This window comes from Heptranchias perlo, chromosome 12, assembly GCF_035084215.1.
Source record: "Heptranchias perlo isolate sHepPer1 chromosome 12, sHepPer1.hap1, whole genome shotgun sequence".
Classification (NCBI taxonomy): domain Eukaryota; kingdom Metazoa; phylum Chordata; class Chondrichthyes; order Hexanchiformes; family Hexanchidae; genus Heptranchias; species Heptranchias perlo.
The window spans coordinates 46,392,938-46,406,847 of record NC_090336.1 but is presented as its reverse complement, the minus strand read 5'-3'; the positions used below and the strand labels follow the sequence as shown (position 1 = coordinate 46,406,847).

The window sequence follows — 13,910 nt, the reverse complement described above, 5'->3', positions numbered from 1 at the left end:
GTTCTCACTTGTGTTATCAACCTGACGTCTGTCTTACGCCCCTTTTTTCCGTTTCGTCTTACTCACCATCATCCAGAGAGCTCTGGGTTTAGTTGCCCTACCTTTCTCCCTCGTGGGAATGTACCTGAACCATCTCCTCCTTAAAGGCCACCCACTGTTCAATTACAGTTTTGCCGGTCAATCTTATATTCCAAGATCTGTTCTCATCCCACTCAAATTGGCCCTCCTCCAATTGAGTATTTTTACTTTAGCGTGGTCAGTGTCCTTTTCCATAGCTATTCTAAACCTTATGTTACAATGATTGCTGCTCCTCATTCAACATAAAATGCGCATTTTAAGTAATCGTACCTGGAAATTAGTTTCCTTCCAGCCTGGTTTTTTAGCTAGCATCCGCACTAGTGCCTGACAGGGCATCTCTCTCTTCTCAGTAACTTCTACTCCCTGTAGAATGTAAAAGGTATCAGCACCAATAACAATTCAAATAGACACCAATTATATGTAAAAAGACATCTTCAAAGGCTTTACTCAAGGTGCTTAGTTGCAAAATTCAGAGCCATTAAATAAAAATTCCGACAAAATGCCCAGACATATTTCTCAAGACATTAAGCATACCACCTATACACAAGAAAAATCTCCAGTCAAGGAAATGTGAAAATCCACTTGTTAAGCTCAATGCAGTGGAGATTCAGGGTAAATCAGGGTGGGGTGGGAGGGGAGAGGGAAGAGAAAAGAATTCTAAGTGGGCTAACCCCAGGGATTAGTACTGGGACTATTAGTTTCAGATTGCATAACTTGGATTCAAAAAGTCAAAGGAAATTTGTTAAATTTGCATAAAGAGGGGCAGTTAATTGAGGAGGCACTTCAAGAAATACAAAATGTATTGGACAGAACAATGGCAGATACAAAGTACATATAGAACAAACAAAAATGGGTAACACGTACTCCATGAATGAGTTGAAATAACTGTAAACCAGAGGTAGTCATGGTCAAATTGTACAGTGCTCTGGTCAGACTACATTGAGTACCAAATTTAGTTCTGGTCACAGAAACACAAAAAGGGAGATATTCAAATACTGGAAGCAGTTCAGAGACGAGTCCAAGGCTGATTCCTAGTGAGGGGCCTGTGGAATGATGAAAGACTAGCGAAGGTTGGGCATTTCAGCTTTGAAAAGGTGACAACCAAGAGGTGACCATCGAAGTATACAAGATAGTGAAGAGTATGGAAAAAAGATCAGGAAAGATATGTCAAGCCAAATTGCAATAGTAGGACAAGGGCAATAGTAGTAAGCCAAAGGCCACAAATTTAGCACTCAAAGTTTTACCACATGCAATGGACTTCCCAGTAGATCATGGAGTAAAGATCACTGGAATTATTTAACAATTTGATAATACAACCCAGGGGTGGGGGAATTAAGTGGAGAAAAGAAGGAAAATTGTAGTGTCCTCTTAGTTGGACGAAAGAAAATGTGCCAAGTGGCCTTCCACATCCATCTCAACCTTGCAAATATTGCCATTCTGTGCTACTTAATTCTTTGCCTCAAATTGCTTCTACTACCATTTGTAACAGTCCTGCATCCTAGTCTTGTAGAACTAAAAATACACCCACCAAATAGGGAGGCCAACGCTTATATACTGCCGAGGGCTTTGCACCATTCCATTACCGAATTTTACTAAAATCTTAAGATGCTGATGTCAAAACTGGATGGTCACATTTGTTATCACTCATGCGCTTTGGTGCTTTTCTGATTAGACATACATTTAAACGTTTCAGAAAAAGTATCCAAAATCAGTGCAAGTACAAGACGGTTTTATGGTGGAATCTTCAAAATCCGCAATTATTCCTCAAGGGTACTAAAATATTGTGGCTATCTAAAATTAACTGCTCAATCTAAAAATATTCGTGTACAATAATTACTTACAAAACATCCACCGTAAGCATTTTTTTTTAAAGCTATGTGGAAGAGGTTCCCAACTTTTTATTTGGAAAAGCCCCCCCACCCATCCCATGGAGATACATGTCCTATGTTGCCTAATCAATGTTAGTGTAGATAAAGCTGGTAGCCGAGTAGCAGTTTTGTCACTTTAGCTGTTTTAACTCTGCTCCCATACACTTTTGGATTTTAATATGAAGTTCAACCATATCATTAGAACTCACTGGCCAGATAATTTCTCATCTACTCCTGCTTCGCTGGTGTTAGTTTGCCAGGATTACTGAAGCAGAGTCAGGGGGTCGGGGCACAGACATGCTATTTATTTACTTCTCTATCGCAGTGGGGATCCCAGATCTCATGAGCACTTCCAAAAATAAATTTATGTAGTAAAGGTATCAATCAAAAGGCAAACAAACAATTTATTAAACTGAAAAACATTTAAAATGAGGAATATTGAAAACTGTAAGCAGGAACTGTTTGTAGGGAATGCCTGAGGTTTGGGGAGAGCAGAGTCGGGATCAGCCCAAGAGTTGGGAGTGCTACAGCGCCAATACGTATTGCAGGCATTACCCGTTGCTGAGTTACAGCTAGTATCCTCCTCGTGCTGATAACGAGTCACATCTGCCAGTTTGGGAACCTCTGATCTCGAAGGTTTGTTTTAGAGCCATTAATAGACTACACCAAAGCAAATTAGTCTCGTGTCCCATTAAAAATGGCCAAATTGTTCAACAATGTTGGTAATATGGTTTCATATCCTAATCCTTCTTGTATTCAGTTCATAGCTCACAAATCATTGCGCCACAGTACAGCAAATATACCTAGGTGCTTGTCATTAAAATTACACTTCTATTTAATACTGAATGGTGCACAAATTTAGAACCTATTCAAAATCTTCACCTTTACTTGTCCATTAAACCTCAGCATCTTACCCATCCTCAAAATAATGTGACACAACTTGCCAAGTGTTGTAATTGGGTATGCAGTTACAAATAAATTATGTGCACCTATAAAGTAACATGCAGCTTTTAATACAAGGCACAGTGCCCCTAAAGCTCAATTTGAAACGTCAGAACAAACATGTTGACTATACGGAGAAATCCAATTACGATTAATTATCGCAAAAATGATGTTTCATTATGTTTCATCACCTGATGTCCAAAATAAGTCACTTTCAATCAGGTAATCAGCCACTATATATTTTTCAAACAGCTGAAGATAAAGACATTGTAGGAGATTATCCAGAAGTTTTCTTGTAATAAATTCATCAGAAATGAGACTAAGGAATCGAGTTGTTCAGATTGCTAACTAGCACCTAATGCCACCTGAACCAAAATGATGTTAAGCAAAGTGTAGCATTTTTAAAATCACTAGTTAAGTTGGCATACTGCAGACCTAACATGCCAGGATCAAAAAAAGACTGAATATAAACAGCAGCAACACTATAGCCATGAATACATAGGAGAAATCAAGTTGTGCATACTAAGTTATATTTCTTCAAATATTATGTCCTGGTTAAAATTAGGCATTGTCTCTGCTTTGCACAAAACATATCCCAAGTCTGTTAAATATTGAAGTTAGATACCTTCTGGAACTCCTCCATACTGGCTAGCCTTTCCTTCCAGTTGCTGCTGTCAAGCTGCTGTAAACAGGAGGCCGGTAGCACAGCTGCAGCTCTCTCTTCACACACTTCAATCTTTTATATAAAAAGAGATGGAGCAACTTTAATTGTAAATGTCAAAAATATTAATGGCAGATTTTTGGAAATCCTTTACAAAGTCCTGGGGACAATCCTATGTTCTGAAGATAAACAAAAACAAGGGAACTACTCTGGGTGACACCCTACACAACACAAACTAATACAGGTCTAGTGTAGTACTTGTATAAAGTATGACACTTTTTGATCTTGTGCTGTAACAGATCTATAATGTAAATAGTCATATTGTTCTGGGTGCTATGCTGCACAGCATCACAAAATAAGAATCAACTTAAGTCATAACCATTCTCTACATTCAAGGGATCTATGAGCCCTAGGACCTCATGCTTCATTTCCTAGTGGACTCCTGGGAGTAGGCCCCTTTCCTTGTAGCAGGAAGTCTTTTGCTGCAGCCTCTTAAAATTGTTCCTATTGGCAATAAGAGTCCCATTCCAAGAAAAGGCAACTTCAAAAGCTATTTCTGGATATCAATAGGATAACTAAATAACCTCATTCTTGTCCCAGTCCTTACATCCAAACCTTTGTTATTTGGAGGGACAGCTCTTAAGTGGATTTTAGTGAGCACAGTGGGGTCCTGGAGGGAACAGCAAAAGTCCCACTGCTGGTCACACTGACCACTCAGATCAGTGGTGCTGTATACCAAACCCTGAATCTGCTTTTCAGAGTTTGCAGTTTTACTTATATGTGGAACAGAATAGTTACCCCTCATCACAGAAATAAGCAAAACTTAAGACCAGATCTGACCAAGATTGGATCAACCGGCAATTAAAATAACTTCAATCTATTTAGTGTCCTGCATAAATTTAAAAATAATCTCCCACATTAAACTGTGAAACATCTATAGCAAGACAGTATTTCAAGTGTAAACATATTCCAAAGTTAATACTTACAGTAAGCTCTGGCTCCACCTCTTTAATCTCCGTTCCTTTTTTTCCTTTCCCACCTACATTAGAAGTCCCTGTTGCTTTCCATTTTTTAGGTGGCCCAACGGGCTGCAGAACATCAAGTGTACATTATTCTTAAACAACTAAAAATAGCTAAATTGTTTTATTTAAGCAGCAGTTATAAATTACTAAACATTAAAATACTAAATTATTCAGCTATTCCTTCATATAAAACAAACAGTCAGCAGTCATCAGGGACAGGTATGGCTAGTTAATTAAATAAACTGACTAGTCTTCAGTCTACGCAGGTTCTTATAAACCACACTAGCATAGAAGTCCCATTTTTAAAACAAGAAACTGGATGGCAGAGAGTAAAGGGACACATTCCTCACATTGAACTTTACTGCATTCAAGATAAATACTCAAATTCAAGCTTTATTCTCTCCAATAGGCAGGAGTACAAAATGGGGATGTACCCCTGCAGATACACAAAATCTGGTTACAATCACTAAATATCATGGAGATCATAAATGCAAAAGTATTTGTTTAATTACACAATTGACATATCTGATACAAGTAAACACTGCATGTTCTAACCTTTAAAATACCCTACCTTGCCTGCAGATGTCTTCTTTAACAGCCCACCAGGTTTGGCTGTAGCAGCATCTACTTTGTCACCAGTGCTTGAAGATGGCCCAACTTTTCCTGGCAGCCCAGACTTTACCTCTTTTGACACTCCAGCTCCACCTTTTTTCCCATAAATCAGTTCTACCTTATCTGAAGATTCTTTAATCTGAAATGAAAACAGTTATGCTGTAACATCATGAGGCACAAGGTAGCACCAAAAGACCCTATTCTCAATGACACAGTTCAAAATAGTTTTAGCACATCAAATGAAGACTTAAGCCATCCACAAATCTCAAATTTATAGTGCATAGGAACAGGAGTAGGCCATTCACCCATTCGAGCCTGTTGTGCCATGCACTTAATCACGGCTGCTATGTACCTCAAATCTATTTATCCACCTTTGCTCCATTTCCCTTGATACGCTTACCTAACAAAAATCTATTAATCTCAGTTTTGAAAATTTCAATTGGCCCAGTGCCCATTGGGGCGGGGGGGGGCTAAAGAGAGAGAAGAGTTCCTAATGTAGTACCATTATTCAAGAAGGGGAGTAGGGAAAAACCGGGGAACTACAGGCCAGTGAGCCTAACATCAGTGGTAGGAAAATTATTGGAAAAAATTCTGAAGGACAAAATTAGTCTCCACTTGGAGAAGCAAGGATTAATCAGGGATAGTCAACATGGCTTTGTCAAGGGAAGATCATGTCTGACTAATTTGATTGAATTTTTTGAGGGGGTGACTGGGCGTGTGGATGAGGGTAACGCAGTGGATGTGGTATACATGGATTTCAGTAAGGCCTTCGATAAAGTCCCCCACAGGAGACTGGTCAAGAAGGTACGAGCCCATGGAATCCAGGGTGCCTTGGCACTTTGGATACAAAACTGGCTTAGTGGCAGAAGGCAGAGGGTGATGGTCGAAGGTTGTTTTTGTGACTGGAAGCCTGTGGCCAGTGGGGTACCACAGGGATCAGTGCTGGGTCCCTTGCTGTTTGTGGTCTACATTAATGACTTGGATATGAATGTAAAAGGTATGATCAGTAAGTTCGCTGATGATACAAAAATTGGTAGGGTGGTAAATAGCGAGGAGGATAGCCTCAGTCTGCAGGACGATATAGATGGGTTGGTCAGATGGGCGGAACAGTGGCAAATGGAATTTAACCCGGAAAAGTGCGAGGTGATGCACTTGAGGGACTAACAAGGCAAGGGAATACACAATGAATGGGAGGACCCTAGGCAAGACAGAGGGTCAGAGGGATCTTGGTGTGCAAGTTCACAGATCCCTGAAGGCGGCGGAACAGGTAGATAAGGTGGTAAAGAAGGCATATGGGATACTTGCCTTTATTAGCCGAGGCATAGAATATAAGAGCAAGGAGGTTATGATGGAGCTGTATAAAACACTGGTTAGGCCACAGCTGGAGTACTGTGTGCAGTTCTGGTCGCCACACTACAGGAAGGATGTGATCGCTTTGGAGAGGGTGCAGAGGAGATTCACCAGGATGTTACCAGGGCTGGAGCGCTTCAGCTATGAAGAGAGACTGGGAAGATTGGGTTTGTTTTCCTTGGAGCAGAGGAGGCTGAGGGGGGACATGATTGAGGTGTACAAAATTATGAGGGGCACAGATAGGATGGATACTAAGGAGCTTTTTCCCTTCATTGAGGGTTCTATAACAAGGGGACATAGATTCAAGGTAAAAGGCGGGAGGTTTAGAGGGGATTTGAGAAAGAACTTTTTCACCCAGAGGGTGGTTGGAGTCTGGAACTCACTGCCTGAGAGGGTTGTGGAGGCAGGAACCCTCACAACATTCAAGAAGCATTTGGATGAGCACTTGAAATGCCATAGCATACAAGGCTACGGACCAAATGCTGGAATATGGGATTAGAGTAGACAGGGCTTGATGGCCGGCGCGGACACGATGGGCCGAAGGGCCTCTATCCGTGCTGTATAACTGTATGACTCTATTTCCACTACCGTGTGTGTAGACAAAGTGCTTCCTGATCTCTCTCCTAAGTGGCCTGGCTCTAGTTTTAAGATTAAATTCTGGATTCCCCTACCAGAGGAAATGGTTTCTCTGGATCTACCCCACTGAATCCCTTTCTTTCCTTATAGCCCTGCAAATTTTCTTTTTCAAGTATTAATCTAATTTATTTTTATTTAATATCTTTTGGAATTAAAACAAAAACAAACAAACATTCTTCTTTTGCCCTACCAGAACTACATTGCAAAAAAATTACAAAAATAGAATTTGGAAGATACCTGATCAATTGCTCCTTTGAATTGGGGCAAATATTTAAAGAATTAGGTTTTCAATTATGTGTGCAAGTCATGCTTATTACTTTAAAATAACAAGACAGTCGGAAAGCCAAATATATTTTAGCAATGCTCATTAAAGGTAGGCCTCTTTTTCCCTTAATTCAAATTTTAAAAAGTATCAACTGCGTAGTTTTTGGGTCAAGAAAACAATAAGCATCAGTTCTGGAAACAAGAAATCAAATAAACTTCATTTAGAATTGACTGCATGAAATACATGCTATAAGGAGTTGAGATATGCACCATTAGGAGCTTCCTCATTGCCTCCCCATGGAATGTTTCTACAATCTGCATATGAAGGAGGCAACTATATGCATGCGTTGCATTGATGCTGCCATTAGTGCAGAGATAAGGCAAGTGATCCCTCTGTTTAACTGAATTGAATCAGACTTTAGGAATTCATCTTTGATTGGGGTGGGGGGGGGGGTGGGAAGGGGGGCATGGAAAGACAAGGACGAGAAACACAAGATTTAACATCAATGCCTAAAATTCAAACGGGAGGGGTAAACCACTGAAGCCAAATTACATTAGAATTTCAAATGTTTTACATCTGATAACCTTTGGAATACACCATTTTTTACTTCAAAATGTGAAAAAACAAGTTGCAAGTTCAGTCTCTTGTGATAATGACTCACCTTGTCAAGTTTCAGTTTATCAACGTCAACAAGGAAAGGATTCATTAATCTCTCGCCAACAACTTTTAGAGCAGTACCTAATGCTTCAAAGGCAGCATCTCTCACTTCAAGTGCAGAATCATTAATTTGCTGCAGAGAATTAGATTACATTAGTTTTTCGGCTCAAATATTTCCATAATTAATTTTAACAGATTCCATGAGTTTGCTTAACAAAATATATAACAAAGTTTTATGGCAGTGAAGATCCATAAGCATTACAATCCTCAGTTACATACCTTAAGCAGTGCAGCGCAAAGTGGTTTTAAAAGACTTTTTGGCAGTGTGGAGGGAGTACAGTAACGGAAGCTTCTTGCCAAGAAGAGTGATGCTTGTTGCTTGATTGATGGATTTTTGTTATCCATTACAGCCAGCACATCTTCACTTAGGCTCTGTAATGTGGTCTGAATCCAAACAGCTTGTTAAATACTCATTACTGCAGTTAAATTCTTGAAAACCTTAGAATATTTTTCTCATCAAATTTCAATGGAATTTGATTAATAGAATGCCTTTTAATAGAACCAAGTATAGTCATTTCAGTAATGCAAACAGCACTACATTTAGTGTTTGACTTCTGCTCCAATGTACAAATCAACATTAAACTTCTTAAATTAAGTTAAACGTACCCATGAAAATTATGATGCAACTGCAATGGACAAGTGGTTTCACTATGCTAGCCAAACTTTTAGCACGTCATTTACCACCACACTGTAGGAATTTTTGGATTTGTATAGCCACTGACACAGGAATTAAGAAAAAAGACAATTTCTGTGCAAATGGACCTTTGGAGTTTCATTTTTAGGGGTTGAATCTATGTTCAAGGTGGACACACAAGTGTTAGGCAGGGCCTATTTTCCACTTGGTGTCAGGATCAAGCACTTCCAGGTCAATTGTAAGTAAGGTGCCCTTAATGCAGTTTGATCCAAATTCTGGAAAAGCATCCTACTGCATACTCAATATTTTTCACAGTAGTCATTCTTGTTGCCTTAAATTGGTAATTAGAGCTGCACTGAAACTACCCAACTCATTTTACTTATGACTTTCATCCCAATCTAGATTTGTTCCAAATAACACTGCACAGAAGTATTTTTTTCCCAAAAATAGAGGCATTATCAAGAACATACTGGAGCAGAAGTCCACGACTAAGAGATTCCAGTTAGCCAGTTAATTTTGCAATGGCACCCACCTCGATAATCATAACCGTCTAAGTTCTTTTGGTGGGGGCTGGGGGCGGGGAGGGGAGGAGGAGTAAACACACCTCACATTTCAGAAAGTTATGAGAATTTATAATTTGCATGGCATTTGCAGAATACATTTCACACACTAACTCCTTACAGGAATTAGTGAACGCTCAATGATCAAGTCTATTAATTTGTGTCCCCTGGGTTTCAGTTGGGCTAACAGTTATAGGGGTCCCATCTACCTCGATCTGTGGTGATGCTGGATTAATTGAATGTCCTAGTCCAAACTAGGTCTGCATGTTTTTCCCCCGGGAGGCTTATAAAACTTGAGCCTCCCAACACATTACCCATTACCCTGTCAGAGCAAATGTAAGGAATCTTACAACACCAGGTTATAGTCCAACAGTTTTATTTGAAAATCACAAGCTTTCGGAGATAATCTCCAAAAGCTTGTGATTTTCAAACAAAACTGTTGGACTATAACCTGGTGTTGTAAGATTCCTTACATTTATCCACCCCAGTCCATCGCCGGCATCTCCACATCCTGTCAGAGCAGTGAGAGTTATTCAAGGGAGAGATAGTGAAGGTTCAGAACAAACATGTTCCCACAAAGAAAAAGGGTGGGACTGCCAAATCAAGTGCCCCCTGGATGACAAGGAGCATACAGGGCAAGATAAGCTTCCCTTTTTTTTTTGCCTTATGTCAGATACAGAGAGCTCAATACTGCAGAAAGCCCAGAGTATAGAAAGTGCAGGGGTGGAATTTAGAAGGAAATTAAGAAAGCAAAGAGAGGGCATGAAAAAAATACTGGCAAGTAAAACCAAGGAAAACCCAAAAGATATTTTATAATTACATAAAGAGCAAGAGACTAACTAAGGAAAGAGTAGGGCCTATTAGAAATCAGAGGTGACCTATTTGTGGAGACGGAAGATATGGGTACGGTTCTACATGAATACTTCGCGTCTGTCTTCACAAAAGGAGGATGATGCAGATGTTGTAGTTAAGGAGGAGGAGTGTGAAATATTGGATGGGATAAACATAGTGAGAAGTAGTATTAAAGGTTTTAGCATCTTTGAAAGTAAATAAATCGCCTGGCCCAGATAAAATGCATCTCAGGCTGCTAAGAGGAGCAAGGGTGGAAATAGCAGAGGCTCCGATCATCATTTTCCAATCTTTCTTGGCTACAGGCGTGGTGCCGGAGAATTGGAGGACTGCTAACGTTGTACTATTTAAAAAGGGAGAAAAAGAGAGACCTGCTAGTCAGTCTAACCTCGGTGGTGGACAAATTATTGGAATCGATTGAGGGACAGCATAAGTCATTTAGAAAGGCACAGGTTAATCAAGGATAGTCAGCATGGATTTAAGGGAAGGCAGTGTCTGACTAACTTAAAGCACATTGCATTTGCAACCTTGTGCAATGTGCAAATTGGGTGGCACATTCCTACATCATATATGTGACTATACTTCACAAACTACTTCATTAGCTGTAAAGTGCTTTAGGATGTTCGGGGGTTGTGAAAGGCATGATATAAACGCAAATCTTTCTTTTTTTTTGTATTATTTTGACATGACATGGAAAATAGATGCTCAGCGTGCAGAATGGAAATGTAACAGCAGAAATTCTCTGGACTACAGAGATATAGCTTGCCCTGGGACGGGAAAGAAGAAAGAATATTATTGATCTGAAACTAATGGCAAAGGTCATGCAATAGGACCCTCAAGATTTCCCTGATTGCATCAACCCGGTCTTGAAAGCATTTGAGAGTGTACACACAAAGATTATCTCCACTGATCAGTGAATCAGCAACATGGGGCATAAAAATATTCAAAGAAAAAGATAAAGATAATGGGTACAGGGAAAGGTACCTCCAATGTGGAACAAGCAGCAGCACAGGAATAGAGCAAGTGTCAATTGTCAATTTACGCACCCAACCACAAGACGAGTTTCTACAGACATTATATAGCTATATTTTAGCATCAAACCTTAATGCACATTTTAATCCAAATTACCAGACTGAAATAATCAATTTTTAAAAAAATATTGCCACAAGTGCTTCAAAAGCAAAATCCCAAACTCGAGTTTCAATTGAGCTTACTGTGAGAAAAACAGCATCAACAGCTTCTTGCAAAGCCTGAACTACTTGAGGTTTCTTCTCCTTAAACTTTTCCAGAAGTGTGGGTACCACCTGAAAAGATTGAATAAATCCATATAATCACACAACTCAGAGGGTTTTGGACTATAGACAACATTTTTAAAAAATGTTACTTAAAATGAATCAATATGCATCATTTTGAGCCAGGAAGGATCTATATGAATTTAGCTGATCTCAACCAGTGTGGCAGAGGGGACACCAGGGGAAAAAGGAGGAGGTACAGTGGTTGTGGTGAGGATGGGGTGGAAGGAAAGTCAGTCACAAGATCCATTCCTAGTCCCTATCTGACTGGAAAATGTATGTTCAGGTGGATGTTAAAGATCCCAACGCACTATATGAAGAACAGGAAACTCTTAGGGTCCTAGCCAACATTCCTCCATCAAACATCACCAAAGAACTCATTACCACTCACATCAGCACCATTCTCAATCCTAAGGAAGCATCAGCAATAAAACTCACTATTGGCACAGTAGCATAACAAGCAAAAGTCATGTAGAAATTGTATACATTACATGTAATAGAAAGTTAATCTTTGTTCAGCAGTCCCACATTATTTGAAACTTACATGTGTAGCATAGGACTGGAACTTCTTCCTGAGTCCAGCAGCTAGACCAGCAAGACATTTTGCACCCAGAGCCACAAGCAGTATATTAGAGTCCTTTCCAATAACCTAGAAGGGAGAGTTCAAATAAAGAGACTTCAGCATTCAGAACTGTACTAGACATTATATTCTCATTTACCAGCAAGCAATTCCAACACAATGGGCCAAATGGCCTCTTTCTGTGCTGTATCATTCCATGATTACTTCCAGACCAAGATTAAAATACATCTCCCAGGAGATTGCATGGCTGATTGGAGGGTGGGGGAGCATCATCGTGTGCATAAGTTGCATCATGACTATATAGGACAGACACAAATGGACCAGTTGGGTCTTTTCCAGTCTTCCATTTTCATACATTTATATTTTAGGGATCACATTTGAAGAGCTTATCCTATTGATCTACAATTTGTGACCCATGTGAAACAATTAACTGGCAGATTCTTTAAATCTGCCTCGTTAGAAATAAGCAATAATGCTTTGAACAGAAAAAGGGGTAACTCCATGCAATAGCTTTGCTGATGTATACAATCAAAACTTGCTTTAAGTCTGTCCATGAGGTAAAAGTGGACTTTGTTGAGTGGCTCTTGGCCAAGCACAAGAATCAGGCACCAATAGAGAATGCATACAGTCATCCATTTAGTTTGACTCTATTGGGAGATGGACATACTTATTAAACTATAAGCCACACAATTCACATAACGGAATAGCATTTCACACAGATTGAAGTGGCAAATTATGGCACAATGCCTCCTACCACAGCTGAAAATCAGCTGATATTTGCAATGGCTCCCTCAACCCACCACTAGAACTTCTAAGCTGTTCAACAAACAGTTGAAATCTGTCGGACAGAAACTAGGCTTGCCAAAAGAAATTTCCCCAGGATAAAAATGAGCTTCCAAGTCCTGAAAAGCTAACGTAAAAGCTAATGAAACACTCTTGAAATCCTATAGAGAAAACAACTGGGCAAAAAGAGCGGCCCTTGTTGCGCAAAAATGTACTAGACCACCTCTTGGCGATTCACACACACCTGTGAGTGGATCGTAATCCAATAAACTGTGGCTAACATGTTACTTCTCCTTACTCAAGTTCACTGGCATGGAGTTCAATATTCCAAAATCTAAATCTTTTTTCTTCCCAAAAAAAACCCAGCATGAGTAAAGAAGGCAGAAGTTGTACGGGTAAAAAGGTGGTTTCAATACTTGTACAGATTCTTCAGAATTACTAAAATAGATAAATTTGACAAAGAAATATTATTGTATACAACAGCACTTAACATTTATGCACAACTTGTCAAGACTGAATAGAGTTGGACAACTATATATAGTTACTTTTTTAAGTGCTCTCACAACATCCGCATAATCTCCAGATTCTAGCTTGGGGTTTTTCACAAGCACCTCAAGTGCTTCCAGAGCTTCTTTCCGCTCCTGCCATTTTTTGGCCTCCTAATTTTAATTAAAGGGAAAAAAAGTCACCAGGTTAGTTTGATCAGCAAACAGGATTTACTGTAACAGTTAACATATTAATCAATTTGTTAAGATGTACTGGTAGCAAGTTATCAATGTCAGATTATTGTTGGATGCTGTTTGCAGTTATGGCTTTCTGAACCAAACTCCTGTTATAACAGTTACATGATTCAACACATTCAGAACAACTTGGTCAAAAAACTTCCAGTTAGTTTAAACAAAATGCTGACAGGGGTTCTCTCCAATTGATCAGATATCCAAGAAATTCAGAAGTCCCTATGTGAACACTTTGTAATTAGCTTTTGCAAGTCTTCTTATAAATTATCTTGAAGTAATATTCCTCAACCTATATCATCATCACAAAGTGACTAATAAATGTAT

General features: G+C 39.4%; 1 protein-coding gene across 4 annotated transcripts in view; it reads right to left on the bottom strand.

The window, feature by feature from the left end:
- ckap5 (cytoskeleton associated protein 5) overlaps positions 1-13,910 on the bottom strand; it is a 113,826-nt gene that overhangs the window by 76,021 nt on the left and 23,895 nt on the right. For all 4 annotated transcript variants that reach the window (XM_067994060.1, XM_067994062.1, XM_067994064.1 and 1 more), the window contains exons 8-16: positions 13,395-13,508; positions 12,031-12,135; positions 11,409-11,498; positions 8,371-8,535; positions 8,096-8,224; positions 5,143-5,322; positions 4,536-4,637; positions 3,514-3,624; positions 349-441 (exon numbers count right to left, since the gene is read on the bottom strand). In XM_067994060.1, the coding sequence (XP_067850161.1) occupies positions 349-441; positions 3,514-3,624; positions 4,536-4,637; positions 5,143-5,322; positions 8,096-8,224; positions 8,371-8,535; positions 11,409-11,498; positions 12,031-12,135; positions 13,395-13,508 (1,089 nt within the window). The remainder of the gene's footprint in view (positions 1-348; positions 442-3,513; positions 3,625-4,535; positions 4,638-5,142; positions 5,323-8,095; positions 8,225-8,370; positions 8,536-11,408; positions 11,499-12,030; positions 12,136-13,394; positions 13,509-13,910) is intronic.